General features: G+C 39.5%; 1 protein-coding gene across 4 annotated transcripts in view; it reads left to right on the forward strand.

The window, feature by feature from the left end:
- fndc3a (fibronectin type III domain containing 3A) overlaps positions 1-25,015 on the forward strand; it is a 133,556-nt gene that overhangs the window by 41,203 nt on the left and 67,338 nt on the right. For 3 of the 4 annotated variants that reach the window (XM_078409418.1, XM_078409422.1, XM_078409419.1), the window contains exons 3-5: positions 7,764-7,839; positions 17,829-17,905; positions 19,667-19,883. In XM_078409418.1, coding sequence (XP_078265544.1) covers positions 7,764-7,839; positions 17,829-17,905; positions 19,667-19,883 — 370 coding nt within the window. Of the gene's footprint in view, positions 1-7,763; positions 7,840-15,761; positions 15,823-17,828; positions 17,906-19,666; positions 19,884-25,015 lie in introns of those variants that run through there. The other variant, XM_078409420.1, reaches the window with a different exon arrangement.

Below are 25,015 nucleotides of genomic sequence, written 5' to 3' on the forward strand. Positions count from 1 at the left end.
CACATCCTTCCATTCCCTGCATGTCCATGTGCCTATCCAAAAGACTCTTAAATGCCACTTAGTATCTGCCTCCGCCATCTGGCAGCACATCCAGGCACTCACCAGCCTCTGTCCGTTTAAAAAAAATACTTGCCCTGTACATCTCCTTTAAACTTTGCCACTCTCACTTTAAAGCTGTACCCTCTAGCATTTGGTATTTCATTCTTGGAAAAAAATGATTCTGACTGTTTACTGTATCTATGCCTCTCTTACCTCCTCTCTCACTTCCATCCAGGGACCACAGCAGCCCTTCCAGGTGAGACAAAGGTTCACAAACACATCCTCTAACCTTATCTACTGCATTTGCTACTTCCAATATGGTCTCCTGCAAGACCAAGCTAAATAACTGTTTCACCAAACACTTCTGCTCAATCTTCCAGGGCCTGCTGGATCTAGAGGATGCTACCCATTTTAACTCCCCTTCTGATTCCCATTTTGACCTTTCTGTCCTGAGCCTCCTCATTTGCCAGACTGAGACCACATGCAAACTGGAGGAACAGCTCATATTCTGCGGGGGTAGCTTACAACCTAACTGTATGAACATAGAATTCTCCAATTGTAGGTAACTAACCTACAAAGAACCCCGCCCCCCGCTCTTCCCAGCACTCCATCTCGATGCGCACCCATTTCTCCCTTTCCCTCTACCCCCAGTCCCCTTCCACCTATATTTCTTCCTCTGGCTTCACAGTTCACACCTCTTTTCTCCTGATCTCTCTTCCTTTTGTCTTTTCATCTTTAGCTGTTTGCCAATGAAAAATCCTCTCACCTGTATCCACCCTATAACTTGCTAAACTTTGTCCTGACCACCTTTCTTCTAGCTTTCATCCCCTACTGCAATTAGTCTGAGGAAGGGTCACAACTTGAAACGTTGCCTATCCATATTCTCCAAAGATGCTGACTGACCCGCTGAGTTACTCCACCATTTTGTCTTTTATCACGACAGGAAGTTTTCTGACTGGATGCGTCTCAGCAATTGCTCTGCTCTTGACTACTGAACCTGCAGAGTGATGAATACAGCCCAGCTCATCTTGGGCTTGTCACTTCCTTCCATCCAGTCTATCTTCACTGTGTGTTGCATCAGGAAGACTGGAAGTATTGTTGGGGATGCCTGGCCTTTTCTTTTTCTCGCATTTTTCTTCTGGGAGAAAAATCGAGAGCTTGAAACCTCAGATGTCCTGACTTGAGAACAGCTTGTTCCCCACTACTATCTGACTTCAGAACCAAACATCTCTTTGAAAACGAATTCCTATGTCAATACTCTTTCCGATAATGCTACCTTATTTGGTGATTCAGTTATTGTACTTTAATATTCTTTTGCACTACTCTGGTTTTGCACTGCAGTCTTGCATCATTCTGTTGTTTTGTACTCATTGTTGAAATCTATTATTTTTTGTATGTATACTATTTACTTTGTGTGCTTCATGTGAACAAGGAATTTCATTGTGTCCTGGTGTATACGATTAAAAACAAAACCTATCCCACACCTATGTACTCACCCCACCCACCCACACCAGTGGATTATCCTTTGTAATTTCTATCGATTTCAATGTGATCCCACCACCAGACATTATTTTCTCGCTCCCTTTTCGGGTATTGTGAACAAACTCATTCCCTCATGACTCCTTGATTTGTCAGGGAAAATTGGGCAATTTTGATGTAAAGTCATTCTCCGATGATGTCTAATTTCCTTTTTGTTTTAGCTTTTCACCAATAGTAGTGTTCTTCATCACACAATTTCAACATATTCTTTTGCCTCTTTTCTCTTTAACTGATGCACTGAAAGCAATTTATTAAACTGGATTACCTTGGTCTCCATTCTTTTACAGTTATTTCCACTACACCTCTTCATCTCTTTGAAACTTTAAACAAGTTTATTTTCTTGCTTTTCCAGTTTTTTTACTTGAAATATTGAAATATTCCAGTGCTATGATTAATCGTCAGCTTTTGTGCTTTAATTTGACCCAGCTCCTCAAAATCTCAAAGGAAGAACTTAAAGATATTTCCTTCTGGTATCACTTTTTTAACACCACCCCAACTGCCCCATCTCACCTTATTTAAATTGTATTATCTGACCGCAGCACCACCATGCTGCGGTCAGATTGCCCATTTTCATAATGGCCTTTATTTTCTTTCATTCACTAAAGGCTTCTAATTTGTTTTGCAAGGTCAGCTGCTGAGGATGTTTGATCATATTCAGAGTTCCTTTCCAGCCTTTCTTGCAGCCTTGGATGGCTGACCAAATCCATAAGGCAACCCAAGCCAAGTAATGTGAATACCTCCTGGATTGAGCTGTCCAGTAACCCTGCTGATCTCTCCATGATCTGATGCTGAAATATTATTTCAGGAACCCTTACATTTACTGCTACTGGGGTTGCTTTGGTATCTCATTTGTCATCCACATGTTGCCTCTGTAACATCCCATTGAAAAAGTTTGATTCATTTAATTTGTTTTTATTCGTTGTATTCATTAAAAAGGAAATGAGCACTGAAAAATTATCATTTGGCTTAACATTTCCAAAATAATAGATATGTGCCATTAATCTCCTTCCACCTCTCTGCATCTAAATCAAAGATGATCTAAATCTAACTCACCATCACCTTGTTTAGTCTCCTCTTAAATGCACTTGCAATGTTCACTTTAAACAGGGTGATGGCAAGTTCTATGTTTTTATCACTGTCAGTAAAGCTTTTTAATGATTTCCTTACTGAATGTATTGGCGACTACCTTATAACAAAGGCTTCTAGCTGTGCTCTTCATATTCTCTCTGCATCCACTCTCTCCAAACTCTCAATGACTTTAAAGATATTTAAGAGATCTCTTCTTTGAAGAGAAAACAGACCCCATCTCTCCATCTATTCTTGAAATAAATAGCCTTGCTTTTCTCGGGTAATCCTTGTAAATCCTTTCTATCCTTTCCAGTCCCCGATATCTTTTTTAAACTGCAGCCACCACTCAATGGTAAAGTATTATGCCAAATATGGTCCAAACAAGGTTCAATGCAAGTTGACCAGAACTTGCTTACTTTTTAAATTCTGATCTTCTTTCAATTAATTTTTTCATGCTTGGTTTAATTTATAGCCTAGGTATCTATAGTTAACTTTCCGTATCCTTAAATATTTTCTACCCATCTATTGTCTTCCAAGTAATGTCACCTGGCAATTATTTATGTTGTGTTTAATTTACTAATCGTTGCCATTTGGCAATTGTTGTGATGACCTCGTGTAATGTGTTGCAGTCTCTCTCCTAACCAGCCCCAAATTGGTAAATTTAAAAATTATGCCTTGAATCCAGAGCCCAAATCATTGATGCAAATTGTAAACAGCAATAGTCCCGGTATTTATCCTTGTGGAACAACACCAATCACTCTTATCCACTATCAGTATTCAATCCTCAGACCTGTTATCAATCCATTCTGCTACTTGCCTCTGACTCTGTGAACTTATTCATTAGTATGTAATGTTGTTCTGTATTGACAGTTTGTTTTGGAAACTGACTGCTCCATGAATAATTTTTGGTTCCTATTTTGTCTATTTTTGCTTATATTTAAAACTGAAGTTTCTCCCTCGACCGCAGAACCATCCAATTTCCCCTCTACTAACTCTACTCCACTTAGCCGAGCTGGTCCTCACCCGTAACAACTTCTTCGACTCCTCCCACTTCCTCCAAGTCCAAGGCGTGGCTATGGGAACCCACATGGACCCCAGCTATGTCTGCCTCTTTGTAGGGTATGTTGAACAATCCTTGTTCCAGGCATACACTGGCCCTATCCCCGAACTCTATCTCCGTTACATTGACGACTGCATTGGTGCTACCTCCTGTACCGATGCAGAACTCATGGATTTCATCAACTTCAGCACCAATTTCCATCCTGCACTCAAATTCACTTGGACCATCTCTGACACCACCCTCCGCTTTCATGATCTCACAGTCTTCATCACAGGAAATAGACTATCAACTGACGTCTACTACAAACCCACTTATTTTATTTATTCGTGTCATCATACAGCTGTTTGCCAATAGCGAGCAAATTTTAGTGCCACGTTGTTGGCCTCTGCAAGATCCTTTACAGTGCATGTGTCATGCAGCATGTCACAGCTCAGGAGATGTTCCATAGTCTGGCGCGCTCGCAGTCTGCCGCATTTTTAGTATATCCCCACTTCAGCATGTTCGATTTGCTTCTCCCCATGCCTGTCCGCAGTCTGTTGAGACTGCGCCAGGTTATCCACGGTCGGTTGGAACCTGGTGGGAGTTTCTCAGAGGGATCGATTGCCATGTGAGTGTCTTCCGGAGATTTCTCCAGTCTCTCTTCCCAGAGTTTGAGCCTTCTGGACAATGCATTTCAGTCCAGGGGATGGACAGAAGAGAGAAAACTTCTGCGTGATTTCAAACGCTTAGGTAGCAAAGGGTGGTCATGTAGGGGGTGTCTTTCATCCTCTGATTGATACACACTGTATCCATCACTACAAACCCACTGACTCCCACAACTATCTCAACTACACTTCTTCACACCCTGCTTCCTGCAAAGGACTTTATCCCCTACTAATTCTCCCATCTACGCCACATCTGCGCCCAAGATGAGGTGTTCCATACAAGGACATCCGAGATGTCCTCATTCTTTAGGGAACGGGGGTGCCCCCCTTCCATCATAGATGAGGCCCTCACTCATGTCTCCTTTGTACCCTGCAGCACCACTCTTTCTTCCCCTCCCCCTAGTCGCAACAGAGTCCCCCCTTTCACCCCATCAGCCGTCGCATACAACACATAATCCTCTAAAATGTTCGCCACCTCCAACACTAGTCCTAACACTAGTCACATCTTCCCATCTCCACCCCTTTCTGCCTTCCGCAGAGACCGTTCCCTCTGCAATTCCCAGGTTAACTCATCCCTTCCCACCCCTTCCCCAGGTACCTTCCCCCACAACCACAAACAATGCAACATCTGTCCCTATACCTCCTCCCTCGACTCTGTCCAGGGACCCCGACAGTGCTTTCAGGTTAGGCGGAGGTACACTTGCACTTCCTCCAACCTCATCTACTGTATCCGTTGTTCAAGATGTGGACTCTTGTACATCGGCGAGACCAAACATAGGCTGGGCGATCGTTTCGCTGAACACCTTCGCTCAGTCCGCCTGAACCTACCTGATCTCCCAGTTGCTAAACACTAATTTGCCTTCCCATTCCCACACAGACCTTTCTCTCCTAGGTCTCCTCCATTGTCAGAGTAAGGCTAAATGCAAATTGGAGGAACAGCATCTCATATTTCGCTTGGGCAGCTTACAGCCCAATGGTATGAATATTAATTTCTCCAACTTCAAGTAACCCCGGCATTCCCTCGCTCTCTATCCCTCCCCCACCAAAGTCACCCGTTTCTCGTTTGCACCAAATAAACAGCTAACAATAGCTTGCTTCCTTTATCATCGTTAATTTTTTGCATACCTTTCATTCATTGTTATTTGTCTCTCTACATCATCATCTATATCTCTTGTTTCCCTTATCCCTAAGTAGTCTGAAGAAGGGTCTCGACCTGAAACGTCACCCATTCCTCCAGCGACGCTGCCTGTCCACTGAGTTACTCCAGCTTTTTGTGTCTCTAAAAGTATAATGTTAAACACTGTATAATTTTGTTTTGGAGCATGTTAATTTCTGGACAATGCTATTTGGGAAAGTTTAATAGATTTTCCACATGAGGGACAATTTTGTGGAGAAGTTGTCATTGTTCTCGTTGAAGAAGATTAAGAGGAGAAATCACAAATAATTCTCATATATTAAGAAGCTGCTGATCTAATAATAAACTATCTTAACCAGTTAATAGAGCTTTGTTTATAACAAAGAAAAGCCCTAGATGCACCATAAAGATTTTTTTATAGATCAGGTTCATCAGAATGTATTACCTGATGTAGATGGTAATATTTTTTAAATTGAATCAACATTGGAAAGGAATTTACAGGGCAATGGTGCAAGAACAAATGTGTAAAGTTAATGGGATAGCTGTATCAAAGGACCACTGTAGGCAGAAAGGTCCAAATGGCCCCATCACCTTTGCTGTTATTGTTATGAAGTAGAATTTTAAACTTCATCTTAATATTATCTGTAAATGATGCAATATCAAGTAATGTCTGGATTAGGGGCATTAGCTACAGAGAGAGGTTGGGCAGACTTGGATTGCTTTCTCTGGAACGCCGGAGGTTGCAGGGAGGCCTGATGAAAGTATATATAATCATGGGAGGTATAGATAGGGTAGACGATCAGAATCTTTTTCCCAGGATAGTCAAATCAAATTAAGGTGAGAGGGGCAAGTTTTTTTACACAGAGTGTAGTGAGTGTGTTGAATGCGCTGTCTGAATGAAGCCGATATATTAGTGGCATTTAAAAGATCTTTAGATAGGCATTTGGATATGCAGGGAACGGAGAGATATGGGTTATGTGCAAGTAGATACGTGGGGTTCTTGGCATTATGTCGACACCAACATCTTGAGCAGAAGGGCCTGTTCTTGTGCTGAACTGTTCTATGATCTATGAATGGAACTTTTTCAAGTGCTTTGAAATTCTGCTGTATGATATACACAATTATTGCATCGTATGGGAGGCGCATTCCCAATCTCGTTGTACCCCTGGGTACAATGACAATAAAGATATATTGTATTGTATTGTATTGTATGTTGGATTGTATTACATTGTAAGTAGTAATCTCGCAGTGAGAATCCACCAGAATCCTAAACATTAAACTGAACAAATTTAACCAAGATAAATAATTAACTCCAGATGTCCTGAAACACATCTGGATTTTTATATTTTTTGCCATATGCTCATTTTCACTCCATTTAATAATGCAAAGAAAGTCTTCTTTTATTCATAGGTCCTCAGAGTGCATAAAAGACGAAAATGTAACAAATTCCCTTTTATAATATTTCAGTTGAAATTTACATTGCCAGCTATTGTCCCCCAAATGAAACTATGTAGACAATGTGAAAGGAAGATTTACAATTTTGGGGTGTTGCAATTTTTTTGAAATGTTGCATGGATTGCAGTAGTTATACTGTAATCACTTGACCCTTCCCCTTACTTGATTAATGCCGGGGATCTGAGGCCTTATTTATTTTCTTTCTGTGACTGTCCCAAGACCGTGCTACATCGCTCATTTACACAGTGTTGGTAGGTTGATCCAAATAGTTGTCCTCCTCTTAACCTTTTGCAGGCATGAATGTTCTTCCTTTCCACTATCTGCTTAAAAGCAGTTTTACATTTTGAAAGTGTGTTTGTAAATCTTAAAACATAATAAAATCACCTTGGCCCAATGGGGTTAAATGGCTTTGCGTAGTTTTGCTTGGCTTGTGTCTCACTGCTGCCTGACCTCTAATTTGAAAACCCTGGTAAGTCTCCAAATTTCAACATGGATGTACTCCCTTCCACATCTGTAAATGTTTTTAGCTCCTTTTCCCTGCACCTTTCATTCCTCTACTCTCCTGGTACTTGATTCTTTCAGCCATTTTCCCGATAGTGTGGAATTTCATCATGTAATCCAATCTCAACCAATCTTTGAAATTCTCCTTAAAATGTACCTCTTCAATCTCACCCTCCCGCTCCTGTGAACTGTAGCACTTGGATGTGTTAAGGAGCTAAATGAATGTATTCCTACAAATAAATTAGTCTTTTTACAAATGAAAGTTAAAACATTTTGTTTCCCTGAAATTTGTATTTAAATAAGTTAATACTTATAATTGCAGGTTATTTTGGTTCAAGTCAATCCAGGTGAGACATTTACCATAAGAAGAGAGGATGGGCAACTTCAGTGCATTACAGGTAACATATTGATAAACAATAATAATTCTTGTGGAATCTATCATGATGCATTTCATAAGCACATGCTATTTGTGTGAGATTTTCAAGAAAATGTGATAATTCAGTTCATTTTTTGGTAATATTTGCATTGAGTTCTATTTGATGAATTTACTTGACTGCACTCTTTCATTGGAATAAATCAATCTAGCTTCAACAAGAATGAACATCAGAGTTCATAATCACCAATGTAGTATTGCAGTTTATCTTTTAAGATTGTTAATTATGGAGGTGCACAGAATGGAAACAGCTTTCAGACCACCATGTCTGCACGGAATATTATGCACTCAGCTAATCCAATTTTTATTTTTGCATTACCATCAACTTACCCCCTGCACCCTCCCCCTCCCCCCACCAATTTTCCTGTCATCTGCCTACACGAGGGGCAGTTCATAATACCAATTAACCTCCCACCCAGAATATCATTGGGCTGTGAAAGAAAACTGGAGGACCCAGTGGAAGCACTTTTTTTTTGTCACAGTGGGAATGCGTAAACTTTACAAAGACCACCCAAATCAGGATTAGGTATCTGTATCTGTGACACAGCAGCACTAATCACTGAGCCTGCCTTCTTATCTCACCCCCCACCCTCCCTCCCTCCCCCTCCATCCATTTGGAGAGCACTACAAAGTGCCAGCCTTTTGGATCAAATTTCATGGATATGTTGAGACCACAAGAGCCATTGCATTTTCTAAGTGAACATTGGTGTTGATTCAGATGTGTGTGTGAAATGCTTGCAGCATAAAGTAACTTTTCCAGCAGTGAAGCTCTGTTAACAATGCTGTTATCTGACATTCTCTCCCCTTTAAACAGAATTTCAAAAATGGTGTTAGCCAAATAGTATTGTGGCTGATAAAGTGGGTGAAAAAGTGGAGTCTGAGCGAAAAATAAATAGAAAGTACACTTTTTTTTTTTTAAAGTAGAAAAGGCTGATTGAAAATCAGCTAAATGGAAGCTTGGAGTGTGCACGATCTTGTCCACACTCTAATCTGGGGAAAAGATGGAGTCTTTGCAATTCGACGAGTTCATAGGTAGTGATTGTATTGCTTTCCAAGTAATGCACTTCTTTTCTATTGTAATGTGCTGGATAGGTAATGTTCAATTTTAATGATGGAAGCAAGACATTTTTGCTAATTTTTCAAATCTATTTGACAATGCATGTGAGTACCAGAAGTAAGATAAGTATGTTTGTGCATGGCACAAAAATTGATGGTGCTGCGGATAGTGATGAGATTGTGTAAGGCTACTACAGGCAATAGATCAGATGGAATGTCGGGTGGAGCACTGGGAGATGGAATTTAATACCAACTGATGTGAGGTGATTCATTTTGGGTGGTCAAATAAGAGAGGAGCATATATAGTAAATAGGAAGCTGAGGAATGTAATGCAAGGTGATTTGTTAAGGGAAATAAAGTCAAGAGTCGAGCGTTTAATTGTAATATGCATCTGTAAGTATTAAATTTCATCTCCTAGTGCTCCACCCGACATTCAATCTGATCTATTTCCTGCACTAGTCTTACACGATCTTCATCGCTATTCGCAACACCACCAATTCTTGTGCCATTGGGTTGAAGGCCAATCGCCCAGCTGAGAAGATGGTCAACATCTGTTTTTTGGCTTGTATTTCCACATTATAATTTAATTAACAAATTTTCATGCATAACTAAACATTTGAACTTGTATGTATGGATGTTTTTAATAGCGAAGAATGCAGGCTAATAAAACCTAGTCACTTGAGTTTATTAAAATCAAGTTTTATATGTAGGTGTGATTGGGAAACTTAATAATTAATTATCCTTTTGCTCCAAAAATATCTATTTATGAGTCATAGTGTGCTTTATATACGTGGCACAGATGAGTCACCAAAGGCACTGTCGTGGATCTGGATTGTTCAGCATAAGAGCTTTTGGCTTTGCTTGATTCCAGAAGGATGGATAGTTCCTGTAGAAACAGTCTTTATTTAAATTAGGTAAATGAGTGCAAATGCCTGTTTCACAATGTTTCAGAGGTTTTTCTGAATGGAAACTATTACCTTTAGACCAGTTTTTATTCAAGATTAGTGTCAATGTCCAGTGGGCGCATTGAAAGGGAAAGATGATTTGCTCATCGCTTTATCTAAGCATTTCTTCTTTTCAGAAATATTGTTGAATTACAAATGTTCATTATTAAATAACTGCATCTTAATCGCGACGTACCCATCGTTCCCTTTGAGATCCTTTCCTGAGTAATATTTATGTGGCTTGAGATCCTTAATTATCCTTAATAATGTTGTAATAAATATAGCATTTTGTATGACATGTTAATAAGTTTACTTTTCATTCTAATATTTGCACAAATTTTGAATAATGAGAGCAATTCAAATGTGTTGGCTTACGAAAACATTTCATAGCTTGACAGAAATTGGATATGTAATAAGGAATAGGAGTAGAATTGGGCCATTTGGCCCACCAAGTCTACTCCGCCATCCAATCATGGCTGATCTATCCCTCCCTCCTAGTCCCATTCTCCTGCCATCTCCCCATATCCTCTGAAACTTGTATTAATCAAGAATCTATCTATCTCTGCCTTAAAAATATACACTGTCTTGGCCTCACACTGTCTTCTGTGGCAAATAATTCCACAGATTTACCACCCTCTGACTAACAAAATTTCTCCTTATCTCCTTCCTAAAATAACGTCCTTTAATTCTGAAGCTATGACCTCTCGTCCCAGACTCTCCCACTAGTGGAAACATCCTCTCCATATCCACTCTATCCAAGCATTTCACTATTCTGTATGTTTCAATGAGGTCCCCCTCATTCTTCTCAACTCCAGCGAGTACAGGCCCAGTGCCGACAAATGCTCATCGTAGGTTAACCTACTCATAATTGATCAATGGTAATTTTTTTTTGTTAATCCACGTGTAAGATTATAGTTAGAGTTAACTGAGATTATAACACAATAAAAAACTGTTGTGCATCTTGGAAAATGTGGTTTGCCATAAATGCATGAAATACGAGGAAGAGTAGGGCACTTGGTCCTTCAGGCCTGCTCCACCATTCAGTTAGATCATGGCGAATGTGTTTGTAAGCTCCACATTCTCATCTATCCCCAGTAATACACATCCCTTCCTTATTAAGAATATATCTACTTAAAAAAAAATCAGAGACCCTGCTTCCATTATCTATCGAGGAAGAAAGTTCCGCAGATTCACGACTGTGAGGGGGGAGAAATTCAGTTAATCTCTCAGGTGGGTGATCAGTTATATTTAAGTAGTGAGGCCTCATTCTAAGTTCTCCAACAAGAAAAAACATCTTAAAATTAGCAATAAATGTAATATATCATTAACAATTAATCTCACTTAATCTATTTCAGAACAATAAATAGTTTGATCTGTCTTAAAACAGTGAAGTGAAATTTACACCTATACCTTTTTGTACATTTAAGGATGAGGCGTAAAATCCTGTAGCCTTCAGTGTTGATCATGGACTTATTCAATTTCACTTGGTTCAGTAATCACCAAACGCTAGTTTTGAGTGATTAACTCATCTTCAATAGCCTTTCGCAATATTTTGGTATGATTTTTTTCCCAACAAGTTCACACTGCAATAAATTCCAGCAGGTTTGAAATTGTTTAAGACACTCTGTAATCCATTTGTAGTGAGTATTCTAGAAACCAAATTCCAATGCTTCTAGTCAAACAAAATATACTCCGACTTTGCGTGTTACTGAAACTTTCTAAATAACTTTTATACTGCTGAATCATCTGAGAATATGTTTCCGTGCAAATAGCTATCATGGAATCCACTCTGCAGCTTATAATATTGATTTGGAATCTATAGTGACAGAAACCACAGGTGCCTCAATGTTTTCAACGACAGTTACAATGGTAGCATTGACTCATTCATGCAGGCTACTTGAATTTATCCTCAGCTGCAAGTGGAAAACCTGATCCTCTGTGATGATCAACATCAATGTATATTATTGACAAAGTAAAGGACCTGCCCAAATTCAATATACAAGCCTTAAAGTATGCAGCAATATAAAGTTTAACAGATGTATTTATCGGTTCTCTATGGAGCTCATAGAGTATCTCATTCCCACACTTTTTTTGTAACCTATAACCTATGGATGTAAGGATCACAAAGAGCAGCAGAACATGCCTGGAATTGAATAGTCTTCTCGTCCACTGCTTTGTTTATATATGGGGTTTATTCCCAGATTAATAAACACACCGGGTGTGGGTAATCGTGTAATTTAAAAAAAAATTGGATATTGTATTCCCTCAGATAAAATACTTTAAAAACTGGTGTGTGAAACGATTTGCAGGCAAATTTAAACCAACTTGATTTGAAGTCCATAATGAGTTTAAATCCAGAATATTTAGAGCACAATTTGCAAAAAATGAATCCAGATTTTAAAACTTATCAAAAAGAAAACAAAATTTGGAATATTTTGGTACCTTGAAATTGTTTCCATAAATACAATAGTTTTGACAGTATTTTGTGAAAATCAAGATTACTATGTAGGGCATCTGAATCTAGATTTATTTTAGAACACTTTTTGCATGGCTGCACTGTGCACGTCAATGGTGTATATGCTCCAATACTTTGATATACGTGGCCTTGTTTATGAACTTTTCATTGTTTATGTCAGCATGTATCATTCGTGGTATGATGTCAGAAATGGATGTCCTTTTACAGAAACATGGTTAACCTAATGCGCTGCAGTAAATTCTGATCAACATTTTCTTCTGCAAATAACAAGGAAAGCATGAATCATAAATTTCCACATTAGGCTAATGTTAAGAACAATGTGTTAAGCTTGACATGTTCTATCTACTTGCTTTTATCTAAACCATTCCAGAAAATAAATAGAAACGCTAAAACAAATATTTTTCAATAATGCGATTTTTAAGGTTTATTGTTTGTATGAGATTAAATTTAGAAATGTAATTAATTGTTTTACAAAATAAAATCCTACCATCAATTGTTTTGCATGTATTTTATGAACACAATGAAACGTGATTTTGCCATTAAGTAATTCTCCAATCTGAAAATTCGATATTACTCTATTATTCAAAGAGAGATATTTGTAAACAATGTTTAACTTTTATAACAAAGTCCTTGAAAGCAGCAAAATACCTGATGCATGTTCTAAGATAGCAATTCATTTCTAAAAATATTTCACAGTACAGAAACAAAATGCTAAAATGCCGGGAGGTGTTTTGGAGCTTTTGGTAATTTGGTGACTTTAACAATTGAAATCCCTATCAGTTTTGTAGCAATCTTTTAAGAAAGAAAATTTTCTTCTAATTGCTTATGATCAGGGAAGTCTTTGCAACCAATCTGAAAATTGACATTTGTGACTTGTTTCATCAATGTGGATAAACATGTAAAAATGTTATTGTTGGTGTTGTTTTATTATTGTCACATGTACTGAGATACAGTGGAAAAACTTTGTTTGCATTCTATCCAAGCAAATCATACTTTACATGAATACAGTCTACCCATAAGAAAGAAACTGCAGATGCATGTGTCTACCTTGTGTTTACAATCTACCCATACACTAGTTCAACCAGTAGTGGAAAGGGGAATAAACCTGAGTATAGTGCTACAGCTTTATGGCATTAGATTTGCAGGGAAAGTGCAGATAAAAATTGCAATTAGGTAGGTTGGGAGATCAGGACTACACCATTAGCTTATGGGATGACCGTTCAGTATTCTGATAACAGTGGGTAAGAAGTTGTTCCTGAATCTGATGATAGATGTTTTCAAACTTTTGTACCATCTGCCCAATGGGAGAAATGGAAAGGTATGGTGTAAATAAACCTTGTTTAGATTGGCTGCTTTCCTGAGGTAACATGAAATGTAGTTGGAGGATGGTTTGTGTAATGGGCTGGGCAACATCCGCAACTCACTCCAATTTCTGTAGGAAAAAAACTGCTGATGCTGGTTTAAATCGAAGGTAGACACAAAATGCTGAAGTAACTCAGCTGGTCAGGCAGCTTCTTGGGAGAGAAGGAATGGGTGACGTTTCGGGTCGAGACCCTTCTTCAGACTGATGTCGGGAGGGGGCGGGACAAAGATAGAATGTAGTCTGAGACAGGAAGACTAGTGGGAGAACTGGGAAGGGGGAGGGGATAGAGAGGGAAACCAGGGACTATCTGAAGTTAAGAGAAGTCAATGTTCATACCGCTGGGGTGTAAACTACCCAAGCGAAATATGAGGTGCTGAAATTTCTTACTCCAATTTCTTACGATCTTGGGCAAAACAGTGGCCAAACCAACATGTGATGCATCTTGACAGGATGCTTTCTATGGTTATCTGTAGAAATTGGTAGGAATCGCTGGAGGCATACTGAACATAGACTTCTGAGGAAAGAAATATGCTGGGGAGCTTTCTTGACTGTATCTTCAATGTGTTTGGCCCTGGACAAATTGTGGATGATATTTACACCTAGGAATCTAAAGCTCTCGACGATCGCCAAATTCGGCACCATTGATGTTAACTGGAGTGTATAGACTACCTCATTTCCTGAAATCAATAACTAGCTCCTTCATCTTGCCAACATTGGGGAGGGAGAGATTGTTATCTTGACACCATGTTACCAAGCTTTCTTATCTTCTTCCTGTACTTGTCATTGTTTGAGATCCGGCTTATTACAGTAGTTTATCTGCAAGATTAACTCGTAAAATTAAGTCAGAGCAGAATTTTGCCGAATTCATGAGTGTAGAGTGAGTAAAGTAAGGGGCTGAGAACGTATCTTTGCAGGCATCAATGTTGAGAATTATCGTGGAGAATGTTTTGTTGCTGATTGCGGTCTATGGGTCAGGAAGATGAGGATCCAGTCGGGGTGGGTAGGAGTGGGTGAGTTCTGACTCCGAAGTCCACGAGACTGTGCAGAAGTTTGAAAACGTATACCTCCAGATTCAGAAACAGTTTCTTCCTAGCTGTTATCAGGCAACTGAATTGTCCTCTCACCAGCTAGAGAGCAGTCCTGACATCCCATCTACCTCATTGGAGACCTTTGGACCATCTTTAATCGGACTTTATTGGACTTTATCTTGCACTAAACGTTACACCCTTTATCCTGTATCTGTCAATCATGGACGGCTTGTCATGTACAGTGTTTTCGCTGACTGGATAGCAGGCAACAAAAAGCTATTCACTGTACTATGACTCTAAACTGAATGCAGTATTCCAAGTATTTGTATTTTTAAATGGTCTATGTACATTCCGTTGCAAATTATTTGTGCTCTCCTTGCAATTTGCATACCCACCTATCTTTGTGATTGAGGAACGTGACAATATTATACATTCCTAATTCTGATCCTGATGGAACAGAATGTTCAGTACACACCACTTTAATTCTCCCAAATTTTGTATGTAGTCCTTATTACCCATAACTTGTACCATTGACCTGTATGAGGTTATTTTTAGTTAATTGACCAGAAATTCCCAAGTCTGTCTTATTCTGCATTAATCTTTCCAGCACTGGCAGGTGGCCAGTATTTACTGGAAAGAAAGCTGAATCAATTATTAAAGCCAGATGTCAGAGGCCTGTCACTGTTAGGTTCCTTTGAATATCTCATTCAAATGTGTTTTATATGGCTTAGAAATTTAACTTGAGGCAAGTTTCTGTCTTTTAATAAAATTTAGTAATAACTAAGATCGTTTTGTCTGTATTATAAGCCTGAATTTGTATCGTTACTGCACTGACAACCTTATTTGATTGTACCTAAAAACTATGCATTGCAGCCATAAACCTGGATTTTATTTGGGAAATGAGTGCTGTACTAAGCATGTGACGTGGGGAGGTTTGATAGCTGGCAGTAGACAAACAGGTTTATAGTCCAATAAACTGCTGCCAAGTCATCACAACGGAGAACTGCATACGTATGTAAGCATGACTCGTTAATGCTGCACTTCCTGGGTTTTATTTACTGTGGAATTACAAAAATGGATGGTAAGACCTTTATAAAAAAACCTATAATGATCTTTTATAGGGTGGAGCATTTAAAATAAAATAAAAAATAACAGCATGGACAGCACAGAAATCAATTTATTATAATTTACCAAGTTGTACACAGGAACTGGTTTAGAGTATTTCCAGATCAAATATCATGTGCAACCCCACTTGAGCTGGTGTATCAGAATTGTATCTGGTTTTATAACGTTGGCTAGTCTGACAGAAAAATAAAACGATTGTGCAGCATAGAGGCACACAAGACAGCAGTTACTGGAATTTGGTGCAAAATATAATCTTCTGGGAGAACTCAGCGGGTCAAGCGGTATCTGTAGAAGCAAAGGAATGGTTGACTTTTAGGGTTGTGACCCTGTATCAGGACAGTATAGCATAGCAAGCTACAGACAGTTTTAGGACATTCGTCAGAAAGTTTCATTGATGCACTAACATTTAAAGGCAGAGGCATATTAATGTATTTTGGGAAAGCAAAAGAGAACACTTAGCTAAGTCATTTGATTAAATGAGAGCAGTTTAATCTCACTACTTTGTGGTACATTTTGATCTTATAAGTAAAACTGATAATCTGACCTGTGGTTAACCCATTAATACAGAATGTGAGGTAGAATGTGAATGTGATTTAGACTGCTTGATATTTCTCACTTCCTTTAATCACACCCGTTTGTTGGAAATTTTGTTATATTACCATGTAACATGTTTAAAAAAAACTGAAATAAATATGTGGGGTGGGGGGGGGGTGTATTTAAAAAAATCTTCCTAATAGTCTGGAAAATCTACTAATTCACCACTACCAAAGTCCTAAAAGTGCTGGATTATTGGAGTGTTAATGTATTACGATTTGGATCCTGTTCTGATATATTTCACTCTAGAAAAGAAAACTAATTAAATAGTATTTTTTCTCTTCTTGAACTTAAATCTTGATCCTTGGGATTGAATATAACTGAGGTCAAACTTGAACATGGGGAAAAAAGTGACACAGTTAGTTGCTGCCTTTTAGATAAGATGTCAAATCAAACTTCAACAGACAGTTCAGGTAGAACTAGTCAGAAAAGAATCAAATTCAATCTTCAATTCCACCAAACAGATTAATTGGGTACTGTCTAATTTTCTCTCTTAACAAATGTTGCTTGGTGTGGTTTGGTTAATCAAACTGTCAACCACTATTGAAAAGTAATTAGTTGATTGTGAAGCCACCTTATTCCCACATGGAATGGGATAACTGCTTGTAAGGTTAGTCCATCCTGTAAAAGGGTGATGTTGATGAACTACTGCTTAGCATCCAGAGATGCTGCCTGACCCACTGAGTTACTCTTGCATTTTTGTGCTCATCTTTGGTATAAAGCTTCTACAGTTCATTCCTACCATTTTGTACTGCCTAGAACTGTTGCATTCGTGTCATGAAAATACTCTCTCTTTTGTGCTACATATTTCCCCATTCTGTGCTACATATAGTACTTAATGTTTATTAGTAAATATCTGATTGCCTTTTTAGTCTTGTTACATGTGAGATGGAGTTGTAAACAGAACTGAAAATTCTGGGATACATTCACAGTGGGATAAAGCCCACCATTTGTTAATACACTTCCTAACACAAACAAAACTTGGCTACTTAACTGTTCTGATTAACTTAACAGTTAATTTAGGACCTGCCACTTAGATTCATTTTCTGATAATAGAAATCCTGACATTTTTTTAATAAGGCTGTTTCAGTTGTGTGGCAGAGTCAGCGATCTGTTTGCAGAAATTCAAACGTGGAATTGTAAAAATTAGATTTTGTGGGTCAGCAATGATTTTTTTTTTTTTTTGCTGCCACGAGTGACTTCACACATGACCATAATCCTTAGCAGTTATGTACAACAGATTTTGTATATTCCTGCTATATTTTACTGTGAATTCCAAAACGACCTTTAATTTCTGGTTAAAATTTGTTGACAGTTTTTATGGAAATATTTGAAGTGAGTTCTAAATTTAATTTCCCCCCTCTGCAGGTCCTGCTCAGGTTCCAATGGTGTCCCCAAATGGTTCAGTGCCTCCTATTTATGTGCCTCCAGGATATGTATCACAGGTGAACAGATGTGACTTTTTATTTAGTTGGGAAAATACATGTAATGATATAACCTCATTTAATTATGGTTGTACTGCATCTTAATACTTTTAACTAGCAAAATTTCTTGCTTTTCCCAGGAATTGTCAGTGATGCATTTATTCTGTCAAGCTGTGTGTAAGTGTAACAAGTGAGTCATAATTGGATATGGATGTATGTTAGGAAAACCTGCATTAAATTGATGTCGTCAAGATTCAATTGCTCTTGGATGGGGAAAAGTGAAGTTTATTTTAGTTTATCTCATTAATTGTCACGGACCTTTATCAATATCTTTGAAAATCTCGTTAATGGGATAAAAGTTGCATGTTATGGACAGTATTTTTTCAGATTTTTTAATAATGCATTAGACTGGATTATGTGTACAGTTCTGTGACTTGTATGTGCTCTATTGTCAGAATCAATGTTAGTTCTAATGAGCAATAAAGGGATGACTTTTACAGTAATGTGTATTGTCTTAGCCATAATGATCTTGTGAGTGGGAAAATTAGTCCCACAAGTTTCATAATAGGTGCCCTTAATATAGTACTTAATACATTTTTGAGTTGTGATTATAAATCTGCCTAAGACTATGGAAAACACTATGAATTGAGGAAAGTCGAGTTTAATTGAATTTAATACATTTTATAAGCCAAGTGTGTATACATACAAGGAATTTGCTTTGGTGCTGTGCTCGCAAATAATAACATGATATATAGTAAACAATTAAGAATAAAACATAATTTAAACATGTGAAGAATAAAATAAAATACCACAGCAAAAGGAGGCTACAGATTTTTGGTTGCTGAGTAGAGCTACTGCTCGTGGAAAAAAGCTGTTTTTATGTCTGGCTGGGGTGGCTTTGACAGTCCGGAGTCGCCTTCCAGAGGGAAATGCTTCAAAGAGTTTGTGGCCAGGGTGAGAGGGTTCAGAGATGATCTTACCCGCTCGCTTCCTGGCCTTTGCAGTGTACAGTTCGTCGATGGGGGGAAGGTTGCAGCCAACAACCTTCTCGGCTGATCGAACGATGCACTGCAGCCTCCGGATGTCATGCTTGGTGGCTGAGCCAAACCAGACCATGATGGAGAAGGTGAGGACAGACTCTATGATGGCAGTATAAAACTGGACCATCATTGCCTGTGGCAGATTGTGCTTGCTCAGCTGCCGCAGGAAGTACATCCTCTGTTGGGCCTTTTTGACTGTGGAGTCAATGGTGGCCTCCCATTTAAGGTCCTTGGAGATGATGGTTCCAAGGAACTTAAATGACTCCACAAATGTGACTGTGGTGTTGTTGATGGTGAATGGAGGGAGGGGAGGGGGAGCTCTCCTAAAGTCAACAATCAATTCCACTGTCTTAAGAGCATTGATTTCGAGGTTGTTGCGATGGCTCCAGGACGTCAGCTGTGTCACTTCCTGTCTGTCGGCAGATTCTTCCCAATCCTGGATCAGTCCAATCAGGATCTTGACAGAGGAGCTTGTGGAGGTGCAGTCGTTGGTGTATAGAGAGTAATGGAGAGGGGAGAGTGCACAGCCTTGCGGTGCTCCTATGCTGAGGGTCAGCAGGTCCGAGATGTGCTTTCCCAGCCTTCCATGCTGCTTCCTGTCTGTCAGGAAGTTGGTGATCCACTGACAGAGGGATTCAGGCACAGTAAACTGGGAGAGTTAGGCATAAACAAATCTCAGCTTGCCCTGAACCTACGTTTTAAACAGGGCTAATCAATTTGTAATTCTGTTTGAGTTGTGCAGGTTATTGAAGAAAATGGTGTTCGAAGGGTGCTGGTGTTACCTCAACAGCCAGAATTTCACCCTGGCAGTCATCCACCAATACATCCTCATCCATATATGCCTACGTTTCTTCATCCACCTGTCCTACAGCATCATCAGATGTACTCTACAGGTCCAGGTGATGTTGCAACGCAATATGTTCCACAGCATCATCCTCCACATTCGTATGCAGATCAAGGTAAGCATTGTTAAATTTTGTGAATCGGTATATCATTTGGAAAATCTGCAAGTATTCAACCAATGCAATTCTTAAATTGCTACATTTTAACAAAAACAAACTTGGCTAGTTTGGCATCTGATCTTATCTTGCCTTCCCTCTGTTAATAAATTAGATTGATTTAAAATAACAAATTTTTCGTAGGGAAACAATTAGAGCTTGCTAATTTTTAAAAGACGTGCGTTTTTCTATGCGCAAAGGTGGTCAGCTTTCAAAGAGTGAGTGGAGGGTTTTTGATTTGTATTATCAGAATACCCTGTTCAACATCTGTTTAAGCTATTTGATGCAATTCAGAACTCTGCTAGATAGGCCATTGAAGCATTAGTATTTGTCAATGACAATTCCAGTTGTGTAGAGAAACAAAAATAGAAAAAAGAGTTGAACACTTGAAATCATTGCCTCACAGGGAATTGTTTACTAAATATATGTATTCCATACCTATTACATCATTGGAGATCCCATTATTTGGCCAATCATGCCAGCATCCTGTAAAGCAATTGCATTCTTGGTTCTCTCTCGCTCCTTATTTTCTCTGTAACCAATTCTCTATTGCTTATCCATCACCAACTGTTTGATTCCTTTTGCCATTCATCTGTTCAAAGGAGTACATTATGATGAACAATTAGCTCCCCCCCCCCCCCCCCCCCCCCCCCCCCCCCAGCATGTCAGAGTTATGGAAGGAAATCAAAGCACTCAATAAACCTACCTGGTCACCTGCATCTTCTTCACTATTAGTGCCCAAGATCTGGATTAGACCCAGTCTCTGGAATTGGGGCAGAGCACTAACTGTGGTGTCACATGCTGCCACAGGTAGGATAGTTAAAAAAATATCAGGAAGAAGTTATTTGATTCTCAGCATGATTGTTTTACTCTGGTCCTCGAATTTTTTATTCAAAAGAACTTGAAACTAATAAATTAAGAGATTGGTTGGATGTAATGGGGAAATTTGGTGAACTTATGCTATCCACGTAATGAAAACACTTTTCTAAATACTGTTGTAACAAGCTTCATAATTTCTGTTCTTATAACCTAATATCTTTGGAGTTACGGGCACAGAGCTGATTGTGATGCACCATTCGTTTGGATAAGCTGATTTTGTCATGACTGAATTTTTGTAGAACAAACATGGGTGCATAAAGTAGGAAGGACTGATGGGTGTAATGTTAAGATGAATTGAAAACAATTGCCTATTAAGGGGATAGTTGTATGAGAGGAGAGTGTGCACTAAGGAAGGTGGGCATGAGTGTTGGAATCTAACCACCTATTCTTGATAATCAATGGCATTACCATTGCCAGCCCCTCTGAAAAAATCTTGGGGGTCATCATGAACTTGGGATGGCAGAACAAATGCCACATGCAATTTAGCTACTTGAGCCTGCTATACTATTCAAAAATATCATACCATAAGACCGCCACATAATTACTGTGGCCACAAGGACATGTCAGAGACCACAAATCCTGCATTATGTAACTGAACTCCCAAAGCCTTTTACCACAAACAAGGCAGAGGTATGAAATATAATGGATTGCTCTCAATTTATCCACTGGGTAGCGCTTTGATGGCAGCCTCGCCTACAGTCTGTCTGTCCTTTTCGTCTTTTTTTGTTATTTTTAGTGAGTTTTAAAAGTATGTGTTAATGTTCTCTGGTTTATTTTATGTGGGGATGGGCAGGGGGGGGTCAGGGAAAACTTTTTTTCAATCTCTTACCTTGCCGGACGGAGATGAGATTGGTTTCTGGATTATATCTCCGGTCGTTCTGTGGCCTAACATCATGGAGCTGGAGGCCTTCCCCAGAACTGACTTTGAGCCCCCGCGGGGCGTGACTTACCATCAGAGCATGCGATTCCTTGCCTTGGATCGATGCTCCAACCGCGGCCTGCGGACTTTAACATCAAGGAGCTCGCAGTCTCGGGTTGAGATCGAGGTCGGGAAGCTCCAAAGCCACACGAAGTTCGACAAGCCTCGACCCAGGGTGCAATCGCTCGGCACGGGGGAGCTGAGATTCCCCCCCGATGCAGGAGCTTGATCATCCCGATGAGGAAGGCCCAATCGCCGGCTACGGGAGTAAGATCGTCCCGTCAACGGAAGGTTAGAGGCCCCCGACCACTGGAGGACAAAGAAGGGTTGAACATTTTTTTTGTCACAGTGAGGAATGTGGAGGAGTCACTGTGGTGGATGTTCATGTTAAAATGTATTTTGTGTGTTCTGTTGCTTTTTATTATTATGACTGTATGGCAAATGAAATTCCTCGTATGTTGCAAAATATACTTGGCTAATATGATTATGATTTGCCAGAATGTCACCAAAAGCTGGAGTAACTCAGCGGGACCGGCAGCACCTCTGGAGAGAAGGAATGGATGAAGAAGGGTCTCGAGCCGAAACGTCACCCATTCCTTTCCTCCAGAGATGCTGCCTGTCCCACTGAGTTACTCCAGCATTTTGTCTATCTTCGATTTAATAGACAATAGACAATAGACAATAGGTGCAGGAGTAGGCCATTCAGCCCTTCGAGCCAGCACCGCCATTCAATGCGATCATGGCTGATCACTCTCAATCAGTACCCCGTTCCTGCCTTCTCCCCATACCCCCTCACTCCGCTATCCTTAAGAGCTCTATCCAGCTCTCTCTTGAAAACATCCAACGAACTGGCCTCCACTGCCTTCTGAGGCAGAGAATTCCACACCTTCACCACCCTCTGACTGAAAAAGTTCTTCCTCATCTCCGTTCTAAATGGCCTACCCCTTATTCTTAAACTGTGGCCCCTTGTTCTGGACTCCCCCAACATTGGGAACATGTTATCTGCCTCTAATGTGTCCAATCCCCTAATTATCTTATATGTTTCAATAAGATCCCCCCTCATCCTTCTAAATTCCAGTGTATACAAGCCCAATCGCTCCAGCCTTTCAACATACGACAGTCCCGCCATTCCGGGAATTAACCTAGTGAACCTACGCTGCACGCCCTCCATAGCAAGAATATCCTTCCTCAAATTTGGAGACCAAAACTGCACACAGTACTCCAGGTGCGGTCTCACCAGGGCCCGGTACAACTGTAGAAGGACCTCTTTGCTCCTATACTCAACTCCTCTTGTTACGAAGGCCAACATTCCATTGGCTTTCTTCACTGCCTGCTGTACCTGCATGCTTCCTTTCATTGACTGATGCACTAGGACACCCAGATCTCGTTGAACTCCCCCTCCTCCTAACTTGACACCATTCAGATAATAATCTGCCTTTCTATTCTTACTTCCAAAGTGAATAACCTCACACTTATCTACATTAAACTGCATCTGCCATGTATCCGCCCACTCACACAACCTGTCCAAGTCACCCTGCAGCCTTATTGCATCTTCCTCACAATTCACACTACCCCCCAACTTAGTATCATCTGCAAATTTGCTAATGGTACTTTTAATCCCTTCGTCTAAGTCATTAATGTATATCGTAAATAGCTGGGGTCCCAGCACCGAACCTTGCGGTACCCCACTGGTCACTGCCTGCCATTCTGAAAGGGACCCATTTATCCCCACTCTTTGCTTTAAACCAGCATCTGCAGTTCCTTCCTACATATTTTGCCAGAATATCACACTGTACAAGGCAAAATAATGCATTTAATAGACACCCATTGACCAGCTAAACAACCATTTCCGTTATCTTTGGTACATCATGGCTACACTGCCATCATTCTCATAAACTTTTCTAATTGTTTGTTCCAAACTTAAGATCTGTTCCACCAATCACTATTATAGGAGACTAGCTCTGTATTAATTCAAGCTCAGAACAATAGATTTATTCAACATTATTGTTCATCACTTCCAGGCAAAAATGCTCAAAGAGTTCCATTTCCAAACTACTTTATTGAGGTGCGTAAATCAATTAATGTCACTATTAATGTACCATTGCATTCACATTTCTATTACCAAACTGGAACATTACCAATGCATTTGTGAATTGGCCAGTTTCTCGTTGAGGGATGTTCCTGTCTGTCTGTCCTAAATGTGGGGGTATCACCCTCCTTCCTTGCAATGGCTGGTCTTTGAATACACTTGTTGCCTTGTGTAAAAACATAGAAACAAAGAACTGCTGATGCTGGTTCATACATAATACATACATATGTACATACATACATACCCATTTCCTTAGTACATACATTATTACATACCCATTTCCTTTCCCTCCTCCTCCCCCCACCATTAATTTAGAATCTTGAAAAAACTGGAATGTTGAGCATTCTGTCCTGGTCATCCTTCAGTCATGCCTCTGTAATAGTTATTAAATCGTACTCTTATGTTACATAATATCTTGGAAATCATGCCATTCTAATCTGTGTAATGAAAAGTAGAAGCAATTTTTTTTAAACCATTGAAATAAATATCCTGCAGCAAGTTTTCTTGGTCATTATTCATCTTCAACTTTTGTTACACTGAAATCATTATTTTATCAATACCAGACTGAAAACAGAATTTTTAAAGTTGTTATGGGATGGAGGTCTGCAACACAATTGTTTTATTTAGGTCAAACTGTCCACACAACTGTTTTCTTATCCATAATGTTTTTAGTTTGTATACAGTCTTGGGACCTCTGTCTACAGGTACTTATGGCCTGCCATTTCAGGTTTGATACTGTCACCACCACCTATGTTAGTATTTGTGATACATGGAGTATGAACATCTGTGCCCTGAAGGGAACATTGGCTTCAGTGAAAGTCAGTACTCCTGAAGCGACTAAAAACTAATAATGAGCTAGAGCTGTCTCCCTTAGAGTTTTCAAGAATACTCTCACCTTTAACAGAAACCCAAGCAAGGCATATTGTTGTGATCCTTAACCTGCCCTATGCCAAGAAACTGCGCTCATTGCACAGAAGCTAGCTGAACTTTAAGCTTTTGAACTTAATCTTGAAGATTCTTGTTAAAATGGTTGGTTCTCCTAATAATACAAAGACCCCAAATAAATCTTGTCTGTTTCCCCGTGATGTCCTCTGGCACCTTTTTCAACTGCTTATCACAATCCAAAGCTAGGTGATCCTATTTCTTAAAACATAATATTTTAAATAATTTGGATCTTGCTAGTGATTTTGTTTGCATGAGCACTGC

Source organism: Rhinoraja longicauda, chromosome 12 (assembly GCF_053455715.1).
Source record: "Rhinoraja longicauda isolate Sanriku21f chromosome 12, sRhiLon1.1, whole genome shotgun sequence".
Classification (NCBI taxonomy): Eukaryota; Metazoa; Chordata; class Chondrichthyes; order Rajiformes; family Arhynchobatidae; genus Rhinoraja; species Rhinoraja longicauda.